Raw genomic sequence first — 22,807 nt, 5'->3', positions numbered from 1 at the left:
ACACTACAGGATGGAACAATTTTTTTATTTTGCATTATCTTCTCAGAATCTCATTCAGCAGAAAATGGGCAATCTTGTTCCTGCTATCTATTTAACCACTGTGTCCATTTGCTAGCCTTTTACAGAAACATTGTATGAATACATGCTTTTAGAAGGACATCTGAACATACAATCTGAAACTCTGAAACAATCTGTTTATTTAGTCTGCGTCTACCAAATGCTTCCAGACATTTCACTTTATCCACAGTTACTTAATTCCTTTAAAAGTTTTTTTTTAAAGGCTGAAAAAAGAATATCGAAAGCTGTTTTTGTAGAGAAGTTATTTTAACTCTACTGGCATTTGAAACTGGAAAAGAAGCATGACTTCATTCAATTTAGAAAACACTTTTGCAATAGAAAAGCATTTTAGGGTTTGTTTTTCCACTTATTAATTTGTAGCATTATCCAGAAAATTATCCCTGTAAACAATTACTCAAAAGATCATTTAATCAGTCGACCAGCAATTAACAACAAAACACGATCATAATATTTAACACCGTTGAGTGGTACAAGTTCCCTTCTGTTTTTTCTAGAAGTGTTAAGTCTAGGAAAAAAAAAAAAAAGGTAGTTTTTTGCCTAACAAGGGAAAGACAGTGGTGTCTCTTTCACTGAAGCAACTGCAGTAAAATGATTCTGGCAACAGGCTTAACACAAAGGCAAAATAAAGAAAACCCAAAAAACCCCACACACCTAAAATGCTCATGTTCCCAAGATCTGTAAAGTGAGGAATAATGTAATCTTGGGTTCCCAGCACAGAGGTTTGCTCTCAAATACCAACATGTTTTCTCACAAACTACTCTTCCTAAAAATGAATTGTGGGCTTCTTTTTCTGGGGTAATTTCTCCAGTATCCTTGGTTTGCCATAATATATAAAATGCTCCCTAATGTGTGATGTATAGTCTTAGGTACTGTTCCAATTTTAAAATTTTTTTTTTTCCTAAAAATGATTGCAAAGTTCCTTTTAAAGTAAGTACAAAAATCCTGCTTTCACATGTGATTCTTGTCTAACTTTCAGTGAGAGCAAACCATGGCTGTCAACAAGCACTAGAGAAATAAAGGAGAATTAAGAATACCTTTCAGCATAGAAAACCCGGGGAGTTTTTCTGTCATAAGCACTTTCACACCTAAATCTAGGGTCCATTTCTTCACTTATGTCAGGATCATCATCCACTCTGTAGTATCTTCTGCTAAAATCACGATCCTCATCAAGTCTGTGATGCTTCCTAATAGGAATTACAGATTGGCTAGCAAATCCACGATGTCTTCGATTGGGAGCATCCAAATCTTCATCAAGTCTTTTATTTAATAGTCGACTTCTTAATTCAACCTCATCGTCTAACCTATGATACCTGTCTTCCTCCAGCCACCTCTTATTCGGCAGATCCTCATAACATTCTGTAGAAGTAAAGGCATCCTTCTTGGGAGGTTCTGCACCTGTATTACAGGGCTGTACTTCCGTATGTAGTTCTGGCTGGAGCCTGGTAACGGCAATAGCTTTTTTATTCCTGTTCATCTCATTCTGTTTAATGAAAAAAAAAAGATATTAAAAGACCTGAATATAAACAAATCACATTGAGCAACAACATGGCTTTGTATTTCTTCAAACAATCCCTAAGCAGGTACTAGAGAAAAGGCAGGAGGTAAGCAAGAAAAATACTTCAAGGAGGGCTTAAAAGCTAGGGATTTTTCTTGACGGGGGAAAAAACCCACTCTTTTTCTTATCTAATGTTTTTTAGAAGAATGGCCATCAAACCTGGACGGGTCTTTACGAAGTCCAATTTGACCTTCAGATTCAGAGGTGCAAAGAATCAAAAACACTTTGAACTTTATACTTCGTCAAGAGACAAGGTATCTTTATTCTATCCAATTCAGGCAAGTCTGTAATACTTGCCTATGAGCATGACCTTTTAACATGACAATCTCTCCTTTGCTCCCCAGGAGATGTCACTATGAGAAAGGATAGTTTAGTGGATAAAAACCAATCCTATGGCACACTGGACCAGCATTCAATACACAGCTCTAGCAAACAACATGGTTTTGGATAAACCCTGTAGTATTTCTTTGCACTAATCTTTCATCTGTGGAATAAAGATAACAGTAACTCATACTTTACAAAATGTAATGAAAAATAAATTAAAGATGCAAATGACACCAAACTGGAATCAATATACTAAAGGGTATGACTGCCACTCAGAAGAGCCTTGACAAACTGGACAAATATGCTCACAAAAAGCCCAGGAAGATCAACAAACGCAAATGCAAAATTTTGCACCTCAGACAAAATAATGCCACGCACCAGTATAGGCTGGGCACTGACTGTCTGGAAAGCAGTTCTGCAGGAAAAAGGCCTGGGTTAATGGTGGGCAACCAGTTGAACATGAGTGCAGAGCATCCTTTCAGTGGTGACTGCCAACCACACCCTGGGCTGCATTAGGAAGAGTGTCATCAGCACATCAAGGGAAGTGATCTTTCTCCTCTGCTCAGTTTGGCGTTCATGTTCTGGTGTAGTGTGCCCAGTTTCCCACCCTCCCCATGGATACTGATGAACTGGAGAAAGTGCAGAGGATGGCTACTGAGGTGGTTAAGGCTCATAAAGGAGAAACTGACAGAGCTGGGTTTGTTCAGCCTGGAAAAAGGTTATGGAAGTATGTAAGGGGGCAGGAGAAACTAGAAATTGCAATCTCTACCTAATGGTGGTTACAGAGATGCCAGAATCATGGTTTTCAAAGAACTGACAGTCACAAGTTGCAGCAAAGGAAATCCCAACAGGATACGGTGGGAAAGAAGTTCAGATCAAGCGGTTAAAGCAGTGGAACAGGTTGCCCAGAGGAACTGTGGATTCTCCATCCTTTCAAAACTCAATTGGATAACGTCTGACCAACCTGATCTAACTGTGAAGTTAACCCTGCTCTGAGCAGGGGATTGTACTGCCTGACTTCCAGAGGTTCCTTGCAACTGAAGTTCATCCTATGATCAAACTTTTGAGGTCACAGATGTTAATCATGAGACCCATTCGACTCTCACTCCAAGTCAAATATTGCTCAGAGATGGAAGAACCTTGAGAAATACTCACCAGTTTTTTTCGTGTTTGTCCTTTTATGACAGCAAAATTTTTTCTCCACAAGGATAATAAAAATATAACAGAAAAGTCCAATGGGATGACAAATAAAGCAGAAAGAAAAAACCCTGACGCCCTAAATAGATTTTATTAGGTAAGTTAGCTGAGGAAACATAAATGCCCAAACACAGAGAAAAATATTTAGAGATTTATAGACTCAGTTACACAAGCAGAAGCTGCATTTTTGCCATGTATTTCCCAGGGATCACTATTGTATAGCACTCCAACCCTTGAAGAAGCCAATAAGAATCAGATATTGAATTCCAACATCTAAAGGATGCCTGAATACTGCCTTATAGCTGTCTTCACAAATTAAAATAGTTTTCAACTATGTGACACGCCAATGCACTTGGAGGAAAAGATCTTTCTTGTAAGAAAATCTTTCTGGACACAGACAAGAAACATTCTTCTATACAGAACTTATAAATACATAGGTATTTGCAATTGCCAACTGCTGTAAGACAGACAGTAAACCTTTACCGGTTATGAGTACAAGTCCCTTCATAGAATAACCTAGCTTTCATACTACTGTACACTTAAGAATTTCCATATTTAAAAAAGTGGAAGGCTTTCTTAAATCAAGCATTAGATGAGAGTTCCAAATTACTGCAGTCCATCATGAAACTAAGGCAACAATATTTTAAAATTTTTACCCATTCTATACAAGATTTTAAAATTAACAAGCAGCAGAGAGGCTTTCTCTAATCAATATATTGCTTCCAGATTACTAAAACAAAGGGCCTCACAACAATGCTAATTAGACCTAAAAATCCCCTGCTGACTGTTGTACTGGTTTTGGCTGGGATAGCATTAAATTTCTTCAGAGTAGCTTGTATGGGACTATGTTTGGGATTTGTGCTGGAAACAGTGTTGATAACATAGGAATGTTTTAGTTACTGCTAAGCAGTGCTCACAGAGATTCAAGGGCTTTTCTGCCTCTCACCCCACCCCACCCCACCAGTGAGTGGGCTAGGGGTGCACAAGAAGCTGAGAGGGGACACAGCTGGGACAGCTGACCCCAACTGACCAAAGGGATATCCCACACTCCATGACATCATACTCAGCATATAAAGCTGGGAGAAGAAGGAAGTGGGGGACGTTTGGAGTGATGGCATTTGTCTTCCCAAGTCACCATTACGCACAATGGAGCCCTACTTTCCTGAAGACGGCTGGACACCTGCCTGCCGATGCATAGTGAATTAATTTGCTTGCTTTGCTTGCATGCACAGCTTTTGCTTTCCCTGTTAAACTGCCTTTATCTCAACCCACGAGTTTTCTCACTTCTATTCTTCCAGATCTCTCCTCTGTCCCACTGGGGGTGGGGCAGGTGGGGAGCGAGCAAGCGGTTGCATGGTACTTTAGCTGCCTACTGCCATACAAATCAAAGGCTTCATCTCAGAATATGAGAGTCTAGCTCACTTTCAGTAGTAAAAAAAAATTTTTTTTATTCACTAATGCACAGCACCATATACTGGACAGCTGCCTGCACTTGCCTTGCTTTCTCATGAACTGAACACAGACTGAGGAAAAGGCAACTACAAATAAAAGCTAAGGAACACAGTGTAGAGCTCAACATTTTGTCCACAGACAGCTTTTTTGGCCACCACTTTTATCACCAAGAACAATCCAGGAACTTGCTTCAGACACACAGAAGAATGAAAGCATCGTTCTACCAGATAGACATGACTGAAGTAGGAATCAAGAACTGTACTGTATGACTCGTAACCAGGACTTGCTAGATACCTCAATAAAACTGTGGCCTAATTAAACAACATTCTTTGCTTATTTTGCCTTACTTTATCTTAGTCAATGATAAAACAACTGACAAGATCATTTGTGTTGTTCTTTCTATCAGCTTCAGTAAAACTGTGTTACCTCTATGTTCTTCTTCCCTAATTTCCTTAGCCTTTCATTCCATTCTTCTTTATCCCTGAGATACTGATTGTACTCCTTGTTTCTTTCAAGCCGTAGTTTCTCCTAAAACAGGCATTGAAAAGGGTATCATAATTTTGCATTTTGTAGTATCTTTTGACTTCATAGAACTGCTGTATTAAATGAATACATGCACCCTGTGTGTTTGCCCTCCCCTCCTTTGTGATGTACAAATAGGGCTTGAGTTCCTTTGAGGTTTTTGTTCATTTTTGACCATAGTACTTCCTCTTAATCTGAAATCTGTATGCAGAAGTCACCTTCTTGGGGATGAAGTCTACTCTCCAGTAACACTACTGCATATCAAGTTCCATCTTAAAAACAGTTAGGTTTCCTCCTGCTAAATCTATTCCAAAATTGTCCCAAAGCCTCACTCCTTTGACAAATAGAAATCACCTTCTAATTTCCAATCTGAATGTATTTACAGATAATTTTTAAACATAGGATTTTTTTTTGTATGTTAAGGTCAGTTGTGACTTGCCCCATTCATAATTAAAACAGGACAACAAATGCATGTATAGACAAGATGTGTCAATTATAGCTTAGGATTTAACTTGAACTGTCAAATTCAAACAAGCGGTTAAGCTGACTGCAAAAAGAGTCAAAAGTGCAAAGAATGCAAGGAAGACTAAGAAAAACATGACCTATCCACCTTGTCCTAGCTGCTTTTGCAAGGTGACAACATTTATAAGCAGCTTGCTCAGATCTAAAAATATGCAGGAATTATACATCAATAGTCTAATAATATAATATGAAATACAAAAGGTGGAGCAAAGTCTAATTTGCATTATTTCCTGATATTAGTACCTTATGTTTAGAGCTTGGGGCATCTCTTATACTACCTCAATTCCAACTGTCATATAAGTGAAAAAAAGATAATTATATTACAATATTATGAAACATGCTCTTCTCCACTGCAGTATTTTCCAATAAAAAAGCAAAAGGTATTAGAAAATCTGAGCATTATATACAAATGTACTTTCTCATGAACAAATTTCAAACAAAAATAATTTATACCTCAATTACCATGGAAATACCAGCTTAGGAACAGTTTTGCAAATGACACCAATGCTCCCCAAAACTGGGGTTGTTTTTTTTGTATGGGTTGGTTTGTTTGTTTGGGTTACGGTTGTGGGTTTTTTTGTGGGTGGTTTTTTTTGTTGTTTTTTGGGGGGTTTGTGGGTTTTTTTGTTTGGGGTGGGGTTTTTTTTTGTGGGTTTGGGCTTTTTTGTGTTTTTTTTTCTTCAAAATTTGTGTCTATAGGTTTTCTGACAGTGACAACATAAAACCTGCAGACAGCTACAAAAGCTGCCTGAGGGGTATTTTCCATACTGAGAAACTAACATTGTATTTAACAGGTGGCAGAACACTCAGCAGAAAATTCAGTATTTTCTGAAACATGCTCTGTGACTGCACATTTTACCTAATAGATGAAGGAAAATACAAATGTTAACCTCTAATCATTAGCTGCCCAGAGGCTAACCATTTAGCAAGGCACAGTGTGACATCTTCTGGCAGCTTTCAGGTTCTGCAATGGCAATAAATAAATGGGTAAAAAAGATACAAAGCACTTGTACAGAAAATCTCAGCGAACATTGAGCTGCTGTGATATAAATCCATCAACGATCAGACATGCTCCCAGTTCTAATACATCTTTAATTTTCACAGAATTAATCGAAGATACTTTATCTTTCACTGTTTCAGCACACATACTCGCAAGGGTTAAGTTCACAAGAACTTGAAGCTAACACAAACTCAGCACAAATGCATGCTGCCACTGAGGATGAGTATAATCCCCTTCCTGATCATTTAATTCTTGCTGCCTCCCTTTTTTTAACACTAGGTTAATTTGGAGTTTGGGGCTTGTTCATAACAGCAATTTTCACTTATTGGAGTTCTCACCTGGCTTCTCATATGGCCAAACATTATTGCCAGCACAAGAGAGGCAGAAAGCATAAGTAAGCACAGCACAGGCAAGACCAACACATTGAATAGCATAAGTCTTGCCCCAGATTACAGTGACAGCCTAGCCCCACAGAGCAACAACACAACTCCAAGGCAACAGAGGTTAAAGAAAACCAAACAAAATAAAACCCCCAAGAGTGCAGCAGTCCAGTCCTCCAGCAATACATCTTCTCTTTCTGCCTTGCATCTCCGCTGGGGTTCAACTGATCCTACCAACCAACCAGTGGTATTAGTTGAGCCAGCAAAAATATTTGCTAAATTACAATGTTTCTGCTGATTCAACTCCCTGAATCAATTTACAAGCAAACACAAGAAAGGAACTGGGAATATAAGGCCAACAGTATGAGGGCAGGAGGAGAAGTGACCCTTGTAAGACTGATTTAGGCTTTCATATAATCATCATCAGAGGAATGGATCAGAGGTTAAGAAAACCCACATATGCATGTTGCATCTTCATATTCTAATCTCAGCGTACCTCCAATAGCAGAGAGACTGTCATGGCTGCTATCTTTCCCCAACATATGAAAGCAAGACTATGAACTGATAAGAAACCTCAGGGAGATCAAAGGGGCTAAATGCAGACAGAGAATGTGTACTGCTTTCACAAAACACATTAGTATCCGTACTCTCAAAGAAAGACTGGAAATTGGGAAGATTCCTATATTAATAGCAAGCAATACGTAAAATACAAGATCAGCTTTTATTTACATTCCTGAATTTGTGTGTTCGAAACAAACAAAAAAAGCATCACATGAAGATAAACAGGTTGGTTAATGACATTGAAACAAACTGTGTACAGCAGAAAGCACGCTTCCTTTAGTTCCTATAGGAACTCATAAGAATATCACTGTAGAAACAACTACAAGCCAATATTTTTTAAATTATCCTCAGGCTGCAGGAAGAAGAGTATTAAATTAGAAAAGTATATATATAATTACAAGAAAAACAACGTTCTTTATTAGATCAATTTATTGCTGAACAAAACCCAAGCACAACCGCTATAGCTTTTGAACACACCAAGTGCCCCGCAGGTGTGAAGTGGGAGTAGCAAACCTCAAACTAGTATCAGTACAGAATTACACACCTAATTATCTAAAGATTACAAGTACAGGTAACGCAGGATTAAAAATTCTAAAACAACAAAATTTAAAGACTTTTCTGAAAATTATTCTAACGACCACCTCCAAGAATGTTCATTTGTAAACAGTGTAAAAAAACACAACCAAACAAAAAAATTTAAGTGGAAATAATTTCTCCACAACAGTTCAGATATCCAGGTTCATTTTCAAGTTATTCATCATTTAATTTCCTCCAGATATTTACCTTGGCAGATCTTCGTTCATCAATAGGAAGAGATAATCCCTGAGTATATGGATCTACTTCACCAGTAGTCAGGTAGTTTTTCTACATTTAAAAAAAAAATTAAAATAATTCAATATCTTTTTAAACACCAAATCTTACTTGCTATATAGTTGCTAGGAATTATAGTTTCTGAAATAAATTTGATCAATTTAGTGAAATAAAGACTGAAGACAATCTTCACATTTTGAAAATGCAGGATGCTCTTGAAACACACAAATGAAGTAAAGTCAAGGAACGCAGCAAGGGCCTTGTCAAGCTTTAAACTTGAGTCTGAAAGTGTTACTTCTTCCCTGTTACTCTATTTCAAGGGTTACATAAGTCAGTCTCCATATATTTAAAAAAATATTTTTTTATTAAAAAAAAAAAAAACACCATTACTCAATTCTCCCGTAAGCAAGTAATATAAGCACAAGCATCTGTACAAGCATAAGAGGAATTTTCCAAGGCACTACCTTACTTAAGATATAAAATTGCTTCTCCTAACTGCCAAAAACGTATGCCTACCTCTTATTTTAACACATGGAATCCACGCCAACACTAGCGCAGTCACCACTCTGCATCTCAACACTATCTGTTTTCTACAACAGCAGCCCCCAAACTTTTCAGGATAATGACCCATCACCAAATCTTGTAATTCCTGACCAATCATCAGTCACTTTCAGAAGGGAACTTTCCACTGAAAGCACTTCATTGTTGCTCCATAGAGCTCCCTGGCCACAGTGTGGGAACTGAGCTGCAGAGCAGGTCAAAGCTTTGGCCTTTCAAACCAAACACCAATGCAGGAACAGGTCCTTAGCTTCCAGGTCTAGTGGCTTCTTCATACATCATTCATTTACTAAAAGCATCCCTAGGCCACTCTAAATCACCTACGGTTTATAAATCCAATTATCTTTAATAAAAAGATCATCTATTTCTGTGGCATGGGCTGATGAGGGAACAGGTTAGATATGGTATTTCACTAGCATTGTTTCCTGCCATTATCTATGTCATAACGTGCCTTAAAAGCTTAGAGGCCTGTCAACAGATAAGAGCTCTACTTGTTGCAGTACAAAACCACGTCATTATGAATTATGTTTCACAGCCACACATTAAAAGATTTGAGAGATTTAATAACAATGAAAATATTCAAGCACTGAGACAACTAGATTAATATGTAGAACTAAGTTATTTTTACTAGAAAAAGTAAATAAATTGTAATCCTCTTTAAGTAATTCTTTTCATACTTTGAACACATCTGCAGAGATTACCTCTGATCTTACAAAGGTATTTGCCAAAAAGCAGAAGCTGGCATGGAAACTGCATTTTCTACATAAGCCAGATGAAAGAAGTTATTAACCAAAATATTATCACTATGAGAGCTGCTAAAAGTTACAGTATCTCTTTTTGTGGGGAAAAGAAATTAGAGATTTTTATCCTAGCTTCTCCTCAAGCTTTACAAGCTTAATATAGCTAACGTGTATGGCATTAAAATAAAACTCACAACCCTTGAAAACCTAAATTTGTGAAACTGAAGTTCAATTGAGAATAAAACATTACAAGTTAAGGTAAAAATTATATTATTTGGGTACTTTGGTGAGAATTATGAAATGTTACGTTTTAATTTCTAACTTTGAAAATAATCTGAAGTTTAAGGCTAACCAAGAAGCAACAATTTATATAAGCAACATTTTGGTTAGAGGTTAAGAAGCCAGGTAATTCTGCTGTTGCTATTGTTATTCTGGAATTCTAATGCATGCTTATATAGTTAATTTCTATCATATGCATGTTATTCAAAGCCCCAGAAAAAAACAGAAGATTGTGTTTCTACCATGTTACCTCCCTCCCCGTCCATTACAGAAGTTGCTTAATTTTAACAACCTGGATGGGCAGCATTAAATTTGAAAATTATATATACAGGACAGTGTAATGATATAAATAGTTTAAAACTACTGTGGTTGAACAAAGTTGAACAAATGTGCCTCTGGTATTATTTTTTTCTCACAATACTTGTATTCTTGCATTCTGGCCACTAGGTGCTGAGTAACTGCCTCTACTGCTTTCCCAAGCACCACTGATGAGATTTCACAATGATAGGGAAGAAAAAAAGCCCTGACTGTTTCCAATGATATATTATAATATTTCAGAGTTTATTATTTTATTCCAGCTTTCTAAAGTACATATATCAAGAAAAAATAATCTGAACTCATAACCTCTATGTAACTGATAAGCCTTGAAGTAAATGTCTACTAAAAGAAAAACTTCTGTAGAGTCAGCATTAGACAGCAACAATTGCAAGGGGGGGGGGGGTCAAAAAGTGTTTTAAAATCTTATTAATGGAAAATAATATATATAAGCAATCATTCTGCACACAGCAAACAATGCTATTAATCGCAACTAATCACTACAGCATGCACAAACACACAAAGCACAAAAAAGTAATGATTCTTTTAAAAAATACAAAGAGCACAAAGCTTTCGAACAAAGAAAAAGCTACTAATTTGAAGGAAGGGAAAAAAAAAAAGATATTGCAGGTACCCTACCTTTCTTTTTGCCTGTGAAATACCCTAAAAGTCAGGGAAAAGATACTATTCAAAAAGAGTCTTCAATTCAAAAATATTTTACTTAACAAAAAAGACTTCTTAAAGCCCACCCAGTCTTTCATGTTACAAACTAAAGACACTGATGATTAGCATTTTCAGACAACAGAAATTATTTGGTGGTTCTTTTTTTTTTCCTGTTTGACTAAGAAGGGATACAGAATTACAGAATATTCCCAAGATTATGACATTTCATACATTCCATTTCAATTATAATTGAATTTAATAAACCATGCTAAGCAGAACATCAAAGGTTCTTTGTTTCTAAAATTGAAATGAAGCTGTCAAACTGAGCCACACTAATTATAGGAATATTCTTACCAAAATTACAGACCATAGAATACCTCAGTACTTAAGGAAGTAACAGGTTATATTTTAAATGCTTAAGGAGAAACTAAGAAAGTAGTAGAGACAAATAAATACAAATAATCAGAATCAAATGTACTAAGTAATATGTAGTCTCATGGCTATGAGATCCGTAGAACCCTAAAAACGCTAAATCCTTCTAGTGGTGACATTTTGAAATTACTTTCACTCAAGTCTTCACAGGGCTCATCTTCAAGTGCTCATAAAGAATGCTCTCTTATAAAGGTTTTCCGCAGTTTTTATTCATTTTCATTCAATTAAAATGAGTAATTTTAAAAGACTCACTAAACTCAGGAAACCAGAGAAGAAGCTTTACCTGAGAAAGATACCGTCTATAATCTTGTCGAAGTTCCTCTTTGAGTTTATGCTTTTTTCGTTCATATTCTTCTCCAAGAGGTAAGCTCAAGCCATAGTCACCTGAAAGCGTGAAATATTTAACACAGTTAAATATTATTATTCTACTATTTTGTATCAGTACAAAGCACCTCCTGCCAAAGGTACATCTGGATTTTTACTTGACATCAGCAATTAAAAAAAAATGAACTATGCAACCAGTAATTACAAACCAGATGAAATACAAGCCACCTTCTCTGTATGAGTAGTTGGGTGAAAAGTATAGAAAAATTGGTTGAATTTGGGTGTTACTTTTCCTCTAGCCTTTGTGCTTTTTCTCCCCGCTGGAAAAAAAAGTGCAACATAAACGGATTTTATTTGGATAGTTTGACAAATAGTATAAAATAAAATAAATATTGTATATATTTCTTTTGTCAATGTATGTTTCAAAGGAAATCTCCTTTGACATGTTAGTTTCTAAATTACTCTGATATTTTAAGCTGTGCTTATCACACAGTAGAAAACATACTTTGCAACCAGAAAGCAATGAGCTATTTGTTTAGCATGAAGCATGTGAAAGACATGTTGACTTCCCCGCAACTAGAAGGAATCTGACCATATGAGAATAATAGTAACTTTTTTCTTTCCACCTCAGTGTTTTTAAGTGTAGTAGACCCAAAACACACATTTAGTACTTTTCCAAGATTACTTTCAGGTCTACTAACAACTGCACTCTTACAATACAAGGCTATGCAAATTGTTTGTTGTTCCCAAAACACATTTTGAAGCACTGTATAAGAAATATCCTCTGCCCCAGAAGCCCACCTCTGCAGCCACTTTCACCACTCTCCAGAGAGCTAGTGAATGCCACCAAACCACACAACAAGAGACAAAGATTTCAACTCTGGGTCTTTTAATTTCCTATTGTTTCTCTGAAAGCATTCCTACATCTTGTGGTCTATGTAAAATGAGTAGCAAGGAGTAAGAGGGAACAGAGGGATATTCAAGATTTACATTACTCCCAATTTACTGCATGGTACTTTGTTTGACTCCAGTATTTTAAATATTTAGGGCATTAATCAGTGTCTGTACAGTAGAAATGACATTCTATAAATGCTGAAAATTGCTAACTTGGGAATCACTCTGCTACTGAAACAGATAAAAGGTTGAAGTGTACTTAGTAAACATACAGTTAACTGGCTTGGCTTGAGATAGTTTTAGATAAGTCAGAACATATCCTCACGAACCAAAACAAGTCAGCCTGCTGTTCTGCAGAAGCAAAGGACCTAATACTTGATTAAATATGTCATATGCTATTTTGAAACAGGTTGCAGAGTTCAGCTACTAACCAAAATCTGCATGGGAGCCGCTTCTCCAACCTGCAAGTTACCTTATTTGCAAAATAAGGAAAAAAGTAAGTGTGAGTTCCATTTGATTCAAATAAGTGAAGTATTCAAACAAAAGAGGGTTAAAAGTTAATTTTATTACTAGACCTTTTTTTAGCCACCAGAAAAGCACTGAGAGAACAACTATGGGTAGTGATTTAGGAAATTATTTGAAAACTACCTACTTCAAAAACTTACTTTAGAAGAGCCTAGCAGGGCAAAATTACTCCAATTAACATACATTCATCTTAATTTCATGAACAATTTGTACAAATTCTTCCATTGGAATAAGAGGTATATTTCTTTTTTCATTGGTTTTCTGCTTTTGTTTATTCTGTATTTGCTGTATTTATTTGCCATTTCACATTCTGCTAAACACACACAATTGAATTGAACAACTTTTTTTTAGAAAAATAGTTTAAATGCATTTTTATATAAAAGTTTGCATGTATTTAATATGTTGAGAAATAAGTATAATTTCATTCAGCCTGATTCTCAACACTACTGCTAGAACTATGGAACATACCTAGTAGCTACCAAGAAACAAGTCCCCGTATAATTTAATCCAAAGGAAATTACATTGCTTTAAAGCAGAACCAGCCAACAATATCGACAACCATCCACTGTCAGCCAAATGTGTTCAGCACCAAATTATTATTACAGAATGTGCTGGTTTTGGCTGGGATAGAGTTAATTTTCTTCACAGTAGCTAGTATGGGGCTATGTTTTGGATTTCTGCTGAAAACAGTGTTGATAACACAGGGACATTTTAGTTACTGCTGAGCAGTGCTTACACAGAGCCAAGGCCTTTTCTGCTCCTCACCCCACCCCACCAGTGAGGAAGCTGGGGTGCACAGGAAGCTGGGAGGGGACACGGCTAGGACAGCCGACCCCAACTGACCAAAGGGAAATTCCATACAATATGGCATCATGCTCAGCATATAAAAATAGGGGGGAGGTTGGCAGGGGGGCCACTGCTCGGGGACTGGCTGGGCATCGTTTGATGGGTGGTGAGCAATTGTTTTCATTTGCATCACTTGTCTGTCTTGGGTTTTATTTCTCTCTCTCCATTATTTTCATTTTCATTATAGTTTTAAATTACTATTACAGTTCAGTTATTAAACTGTTTTTACCTCAACCCACAAGTTTTCTCACTTTTACCCTTCTGATTCTCTCCCCTCATCCCACTCTAGGGGGAGTGAGCGAGTGGCTGCATGGGGCTTAGCCACTGACGGAGGTTAAACCATGACATAACAATACCTACTTGTTGCTTTTCATTTAAGACCACCTGAACACCCCTCACCTCTAATATTTCATTATGTGTGCTACTATATTTAGGCATTAACTGTTAAGTCCAACTTATAATAATAAACCCAACATAACATGCTATTATAGCTCCCCAACAGGAGATAAAATTATTTTAATATTAAAATAGCTTAACTGTTATGTAGTGGTCTGTCACAGCCATTGGGATACTACCTACTGTGTTCTGTTTTCTGTATCATATGTTTCCACAGTTAAGCAAAGAATTGTCAACACCAGGACTAACCTGCTGATCATAATAAAACTGTCAAAAACATGAGGTAGATATTTATTCAAGTACTGTCCTCTAACCAAGTTTATCCATTATCACTTCTGGCAGCAAGGAATATTCAATTATCATTTCAGGTAATTTTTAGTGACGTTTTCCTATAAAGGTTTTAGAGGAGCTTGCCCTACTAATGGCTTATAAATTCTTATAAAAACATGTTTTCATTTACGCAGCTAAGACCAGTTCAGGCCCCCAGATTCACAAGCTCAGGCTCAGTTCTTTAATTAAAGACATGCACTTTTCTGATCACAAATTCTTTTAAAATTATAGAGAGGAAATAACATTAAGTATAGCAGGAGTACTTCTTTAAAAGATAGATTAGATTGATATTATGTAAACAACTGCAAATATACATTGACATATATTCTTTAAAATAAAAGGACAGCTTTTACTCCCACTGGATGCAGAATTACACCAGAATTACAGTAAACACAGTATGAAAATTAATGCGGTACAAAAAACAAAGTGTCTACACATGAAACAAAAGAGTTACCTTTCGACAAGAAGTAGGACACAGAAAAGCTCTAAAGCTGTCAAGACAAACCTGAGCTACACAAGTGTAAGTAAAAACAGTCATGCCTACAGAAAGAAGATGGTAGGACAATAAGGAAAGGTGGCGCATTACAGAAACAGTAAAATGGAGAAAGAAGCACTATGACACATTTTCAAACAGAAATCACAAAGAACACTGAGAAAAGAAGAACATAGGAAAACAGTGATTAAACAATAGTCACAGCAAAACAAATCTAACCATTTCACTTGGTTAAGATTTCAACCAAAACTAAGTGCTTGTTCTTTCCTTGTGTAATAAATTACTACATTAAAAGAAAATTACAAAAGCAGTACAATCACTTTAGTACTCTATGCCTAAACATTTAAAACACACTTAGCATTTAAAAGAAAAATTAGTTTAACTGTGTGTGTTTTAGCCAAGTTGGACCAGGACTCAAGCTTAGAGGCTGAAGGCCTCTAAGGTACCCTTACTTCCCTGACACAAAGTAGAGGGAACATATCCTTTTACAGTAAAGTCCAGGTGAAAGATGGACTTCCAAAGCTTTTGCTCCTCCCAAATACAACAGGAAAGGACAGATCATCTATCAAGGACTAGCAAGCAGCTTTTTGTTTTGGTTCGGTTTTAATGGAGCTATCTCCACAAGAAGAAAAAAAAAGTGCTTGGCATATTTTCCTTATTCAAAAAAAAAAAAGCCTAACTACAAAAAAAATTCCATACAATCTCAAGACGTTTGAAAGACTGAAGACTTGGTAAGTACTTGAATTATAATGATCATCTTATAATTAAAAATCCAAAGCAGTAATGCCCTTCCAAAAATTCTCAAAAGTAATTAAATACTACTCAAATCTAGAAGACATAAGAAAATATACTATACCTGAAGGATAGTTCTGTTGACTATTTGGAGGTATATTTTCTTTAGCCATGGAGATTAACATTTTGCTAGTCTCAGAAAGCTTCTCTGATTCCTTATTCTGAAAACAAAACAAAAATGCTGCATCACGGGGTAAAAAAAAAAATCACATATAAGAACAACATTATTAACATAATTTTTAGCACTGGAGAATAGAGAGATTGAAAGCGATGCTAGTTTAACACATTAAGCAAGTTACAGTTTTCACTAATACTACCAAAAAAGCAGTTCTCCACAACACAGGAATTATTAGTTCCGTATATTCAATATATGTCATGTAATGAAATATGTTGAAAATATATACTGTGTTTTTGGTCATAAACCACGTCATAATCCACAATGGTTTCATAGTTTATACATACCCTCTCTGCTTTTTTATGCAGGCTAATTTGACACACTGCACTCTGCTTGAAACTATGAAAGAATTAGAGGGTATTACAGGGCAAGGTTAACGCACCCGTTCCCTTTCACCATACAGCTTAGGATTTCATCAAACTATAGACTGGAAACATTCCCCTTTTCTTTAAACTTGCTCTGAGCAAAGGAAGCAAAAAATAAAGGAAGCACAACTTCTCACGGCTCCCTCAGAATTAACTTTCTGCGGTGAATGAATAAAACTTTCTGGAGGGAATTATTATAACTAGGTATAAATACTTATATAACCCACAGAAGGGAAAAGATGAGTTCTCATAACCTTCTGATGAAACAAAAAACGGAATGAAAACTCAATATTATGATTGCTGTTAAACGCTTAAGCTGTGTGGGGCCTTGTAAGATAAACAACAGACAAATCACAACTTTTTTTACTGAGGACTGTATTTAGTTACCATGATGCTTAGCTAGCTTGAATTATTTAGATACAGCTTTTTGCCAGGTACTGGCACTATTAAACAAGTTAATGGTGATCTGCAAATTATATAATCTTTATAGCTTTACAATTAGGTACTAAAATTTCTGATACGAAAACAGTGATAAGAACAGATTTTGTTTAATTGGTTGGATAAGTAATTTGCCTTTTATATTTCCTAGTTTCCAAAACAGAAATTTTGAGGTTATTTATACCTTTCACCTCCACCCCAACACCCATGCTCCAGGGTGGGCAGAGAGCAGATCCTGCCAGTCAGCTTCCCTAGGGACTGGGGAAAGGAACAATGATAACTATTTACAAGAGTTTTCCTGCTTGTAAAATACAAATGTTACTGTGTATGCCTGGTGGCAAACAGGTTTTTAAAAAAATCTAGATGAATACAGATATGCCAGTTAGAAATTACTTTTATTAGATAAATCTTTAATAAATACTATAACAACAAATACAGTTTTAAGAGCACAGTAGAAGCAAGCTTACATCAAGACCCTAGCAACAGAAGTGTTTAAATTCAGGAAAACTGTTTAATACTCTTACCCTCATTTCCACGTAAGGTGGATCATTTTCAAGTTCTGCCTTATCTTGTGCCAACTTGGCCTTCTGATCTTCAATAAATTTGTCTAAATCATCGGCCATCATTTCTAAGGTTATAGAAAAGACACAGAACATTGCCTCATATCAGAACCTCAAAAATTTAAAGCTCAATTACAGTTCCTTAAGACAATAGTTAAATAGTAAGTTTCTCCCTCAGAACTACAAGCCTTAAGATGTCTGATGGGCCAGCGAAACTCCTGACTCAGGAAACCCACCATGGAGGAGATTACCTGATGATTCACCAGAGAGAAAATCCAAAGATTCCAGATTGTAAGAATGAAGATATTTTGCTAATCTTTTGCGCTAACTTGGTTGAAGTGTTTCGGGACTGTTTTTTTTAACTGCAAATCTACCAATGGCCCTTCACTACACACTAGCACAAGCTTATTGTTAGTGAATTATAAAATCAAAATTAGACAACATAAAAAATACACAGCATAAAGGAATTGTTAGACAAAACAAGTACGAAAAGTGCAAAATACATGTATACTCTAAATAAGGACCAAATCATACAATCAATTCCATGCTTAGCTTACTATCATGAGAAGTCTTAAAAATCATCAAGCTTATGGGGGGGGGGTGGAAAAAAAAGACAACAAAGCAAAAAAAAAAACCTCCACAAAATACTAAATACCTGCATAGTGTTTCTAGAGCTGGAGAAAACATTGTATCATTACCTCCCGTACCAATAAAATACCAGTGGCAATAAGAACAGTTACAATTCTGCAATAATTGTAAGGTTGTGGATATCAGGCAGCATTGACTTGCAATCAGACAAGCCACTCATCTGTAACAAGACATGCACTGAGGAACAGCTGATTACCTCTCTTCTGTTAGTTCTGCATCTTGCTTATTTAACTGGAAGCCCTTCAGGGCAGAAATTTAGCATCTTATTTGTACTGTGTGTTGTATGTTCCTGCTCCTAAATAACCCCATAATAAAAATTAAAGTGAATCAAATTCATGACAATGGAACTGTACAGAAGTTAAGGCACACACTCAGACTTTGAATATTCATTGTTAGCATAGTCTTATCGGAACTAAAAATACCACAAAGCTGCATACTAAGTAACCATGGAAAAAAAAAAAGACAAAACCTAAAAATAACTGCATACAAGCCTACTCATCCTAATCTCCGCCCTGTATTTTCACCAGCTCCACAGGAGAAGCTTTGCAAAACCAAGCCTATAGATAAAAAATCCATATGCTATATTCCATGCTTAAAGGAAGCATGAAAATGAGTAGAAAATTATGACCCTCAAATCCCTCTAATACTACCCACACAACTTAAGCAATAGGATTGCTTATGCAGGTTCCTAAGCAATCCCATCACATCCGGTATCTAAACTCAGATTGTACAGTGGTGTTACTGAGGCGAATTCCATAACTTTCTAAAGCCTACAGACTGTATGGAGTAAACAATAGGCCAATGATGAAAGTATATTAGAAAACACTTTCAGAAAGAGGATCAAAGAATTAAAAAAAAAAAAACAAAAACAAACAAACCCACCCATCTCACAAAGACTACTGGAATAAGGTATTACATAGGTTAACATAAAATAATGTGTCCAGAGAGACTGAGATAAATGCTTACTAGAAGTAAGATGAAGAGGAAAAAAATGTCAAAATTCCATCAGATAAATACAAATAATTGCACGCTAACTTAAGGAATACATCTACTTGTTGTATTCCTTAAAATGTATTCCTTTAAACTTTTACATTAATGCTATTTTTTTGTTCATAATATAAAATTACAATATTGTTACAAAGGAGGCAGAACTAGGACAACCTATTTACGACTCCTAGTGGTAATACAGGACAATCAATTCCAAAAATAAATTTCCCCATCTGATTTGTCCTAAATCTTTAATCTCATTAGTTTTGCACATTTATAAAGGATAAAAGAAATCTAGAAGAGGGTAAGTTGCCAAGCACTGATAAATTTTATTTAGCCTACTAGGTTACGTAAGAATAATGAAAAAACTGTTCTGAACAGGTGAAAACTTGTCATACTAAAGAATTTAAAAGTTGGTCTCATCACCTCTCCAGTGCTGCATATCCACCACAAGCAAGATTACCACACGTGGGAGGGAACACTGTGAGAAGCCTTCCCAAAAGCTCACTGACTGTAACATCTGCAGTCAGATTTCTTACCTCTACTTACAGTAATATTTATAAACTCTAAAACCGTTTCCAAATCACTGTATTGGAATGGTACCAAACCTATTCTGAGAGACAGTATAAGGAAAAGAATACTCACAGTATACTTTCCATGTAGCACGAGGAAGACAATGATTATTCTAGCGTTCTGCACTCCTGTCATATTGCTCAAAAGAGCAACATAATAAATTATAAAACAAAGCCAACACAGTTACAGCTGAACTACACAGGCAATTCAATTGGTGTGAAGAAAACTCACAACTCCAGGCCTTGGAGAACGCTAAGAAGATAATGCCACAGCACTGTTGATTCAGCATACCTTTAATACAGCTAAATAGCCAGGAAAAGTGGCCAAATGCCCCTTAGAAAAGAGACATTTTAGCTCTTACATCTTTCTGCTTGAGTTCACCTTCTTAAAATATGAACGAGTGCAAACTTATAAGATTAAGCAAAAAGGGTATATTGTACTGACAGAGAATGAAAGATAAGGGGGAAAAAAATTCAAAAATTCTTATATATTCTAAGCAAAAGACTGACAATTTGAATGTGATCCATACACTGCTAAGTTCAGAAAATATACCAATATATAAGCAAATCTCTTACTGAATATTAATAAATTTTCTCATCTGCTATATCAAATGAAGAGATCATGACTAATAGCAACTAAAAAAAAAGAAACAATACATTTCTGTCTGAAAAGAGTGCTACCACAGCCCCCAGTTACACAGTGAACTGCAGGTGGTGACTGCTAGTATCTTGGAGGTGACAGCACTGAAGTCACAGTGAACCACTAACTTCAAACTGGCTTCATATGACTGCACAAATGTACTGAGGTAAAGTTTGCCATTAAAAAAACACTTTGATTCAAAATAAAATAATCTATGTTCAGTTTAGCAATGTGTCCGAATCCATTTTGTGCATTTCTAGAGCCTTGCAATTATTACTAGCAAAAGTAGCAGATTCAAAAACTAAGCTTGGGCACATGCACAGAGCAAAAGGGAAAGTCAGAACTTGCTGTAAACATCTGAAAACCCAAGGATAAACCATATGCCCCCAAAATTAGGGGGTGCAAACAACATATTTTTCATGGTTTTTTTTTAAAACAGAATATTTTGTAAATACTGTTTTTTAAAAAAAAATGTTTGCTAGCATAAATCTATCAGCTCTTCCATCTTTAAATCTTGGATGTATTTGCATTCCTAAAACATTGTGTTATACAAAGCAAAATTACATTCAACATACTGCTGCTATATACTCAACTACTGTCTGAAAGTGTCTCATAAAAAAATATATTTTATATCTTTTTACTTACAATAAGATTTTAGTTTTACATAACCTTTCTTTCAGTCTGGAAGTTTCCACAAAACCAACTCTGAATAACTACAGTCAGCCAGGTAGACTTCAACTTAACCAAATATACCAGGCAATAGAAAGCATATATTCAATAAAAATCAAGTTTGAACATTATATTTTTATTAGATCTATGCCCAAATATGGTTAATAATGCACATCTCTACTTAAGACATTCAAAACACCTATTTGCATATGCATTTTATCATATGTACTATATCTATCTACATATTGTGTACTTACTGTATCATCTGAAGCAATGTTTACTGTGTTCCTTTTTATTCTTTCCCTTCCGCTCCTATTCTGTGCCTCCTGAACACAGGGCACAAAATTTAAAATCAGCATGTATAAGTAGACAGATCTCATCAATTCTGTGCCACAATAACACTAAAATGACATCGGGAAAACTGGCAAAACGGCTATTCCCATCCATGTGAACTGCAGCAAGGGCAGGAGGGGAGGGAATTGCTTTAAAAAAGAAACCGTATTCCATGTTTAGTAATTGTACTTGAAGATTATATGGCCACATAATTGTTTCATTACGAAATATTTTTCACCCAAACTTCCTAAACTCTCAGAACAGCCACTGCCGGCTGCTTCTCCGCCCCTGTGAACGGCCTTTAGAATAAGCTCTTGCTGTTAGAGACATGCTTCCTACACCTTCCACCTTCGTTTCTTTTCAGTTCTTATCTGAAAAAAACACAAAAAATCCAGGGTCTGGATGCTCACAATTAACAAACCCTGACGAAAGCACGACTTTTTCATAACTGCGAAGGCAATTAACCCTCACAGCAAGCAACCAACAAGTTTCGCGAGTTATTTCCCGTATCTACTTTTCCAGAACATGCACCCTAATACAAAAGACATGAATCTGGGGGAACCCTCGCAGCCAGGCGCTCAGACTTACTTCTCCACGCCCGACAGCTCGGGGAAGCGGCCCGGCCCCGGTCCCCGCCCGGCAGCATTGCTCAGGCAGCCCCGCAACTACCGACCCCCGCCCCGTCCCCGTGCGAGGCCGCGGGAGGCTGAGGGCCGGGAGGGGAGGCGGCTCTCCAGGCACGGCCCCTTTAAGGCGCGCGGCGCCGTTGTCAGGCAACGGCCGCGCAACAAGCGGCGCCCGCCGGAAGGCCCGCCGGAGCCCCTCTGCCCGCCCCCGCCACCCAACCGGGACGCCTGACACCGCGTCTCGTGCCCCGGCCGGCGGCCCCGCTCCCCGCGCCGCCTCGCCCCCCGGTGAGCCGCCCCCGTCCTGCCGCGGAGGGGAGCGGGAGCGCCTGCTGCGGGTTGCCAACGGGGCGGCCGCTCGGCCTCCGCGCGGCGCGGCAGACACACCGGGCTTTCCGGGTGATGGTCCCCGGGCCGGGACCCGCCCTGCCCCGACCCGTCCTGACCCGACCCGCCGCTCACCGCCGGCCGCCGCGGCTCTCTCCGCGTCCCGCGCGCGCGTTACTGCCTCCCCGGAAACCGGCGGGCGGCGCCGAACAGCACCCCCTACCGCTCCGGAGGGCGGCGTGACGCGGCCCAGTCTATCCCGCCTCCGTCCTGCAGCCGTCCGCGGCTCGCCGCCTCCTCCCCGGGGAAGGGCAGGGACAAGGGCCGCGGCCGGGGCCGCACCGGCGCGCCTTTAACCGGCGAAAGGCAGCGGCGGCGGCGGCGGTCTCCCCTCGCCGGGGACCCGCTCGCCGTGACACACCGCTTGGCCGGGCGGCGGCGGGGAGGGAGGAGGTAGGGTGGCCCCGCAATGCTTCTGC

At 37.7% G+C, this 22,807-nt stretch overlaps 1 protein-coding gene across 26 annotated transcripts in view; it reads right to left on the bottom strand.

The window, feature by feature from the left end:
* The window catches only part of CSPP1 (centrosome and spindle pole associated protein 1), a 65,738-nt gene extending 43,068 nt beyond the window's left edge, over window positions 1-22,670 (bottom strand). For 2 of the 26 annotated variants that reach the window (XM_075085171.1, XM_075085185.1), the window contains exons 1-9: window positions 22,464-22,596; window positions 21,300-21,368; window positions 17,491-17,594; window positions 16,053-16,149; window positions 11,672-11,772; window positions 10,933-10,956; window positions 8,375-8,455; window positions 5,033-5,134; window positions 1,113-1,558 (exon numbers count right to left, since the gene is read on the bottom strand). In XM_075085171.1, coding sequence (XP_074941272.1) covers window positions 1,113-1,558; window positions 5,033-5,134; window positions 8,375-8,455; window positions 10,933-10,956; window positions 11,672-11,772; window positions 16,053-16,149; window positions 17,491-17,592 — 953 coding nt within the window. In that variant the 5' untranslated portion in view covers window positions 17,593-17,594; window positions 21,300-21,368; window positions 22,464-22,596. Of the gene's footprint in view, window positions 1-1,112; window positions 1,559-5,032; window positions 5,135-8,374; window positions 8,456-10,932; window positions 10,957-11,671; window positions 11,773-16,052; window positions 16,150-17,490; window positions 17,595-18,370; window positions 18,390-21,299; window positions 21,369-21,963; window positions 22,127-22,463 lie in introns of those variants that run through there. The other 24 variants (XR_012659236.1, XM_075085178.1, XM_075085179.1 and 21 more) reach the window with 16 other exon arrangements.
* Window positions 22,671-22,807: the final 137 nt, after the last annotated feature.

This window comes from Phalacrocorax aristotelis, chromosome 2 (assembly GCF_949628215.1).
Source record: "Phalacrocorax aristotelis chromosome 2, bGulAri2.1, whole genome shotgun sequence".
NCBI classification, from domain to species: Eukaryota; Metazoa; Chordata; class Aves; order Suliformes; family Phalacrocoracidae; genus Phalacrocorax; species Phalacrocorax aristotelis.
The sequence above is the reverse complement of the archived record's forward strand: the minus strand, read 5'-3'. Positions and strand labels throughout refer to the sequence as shown.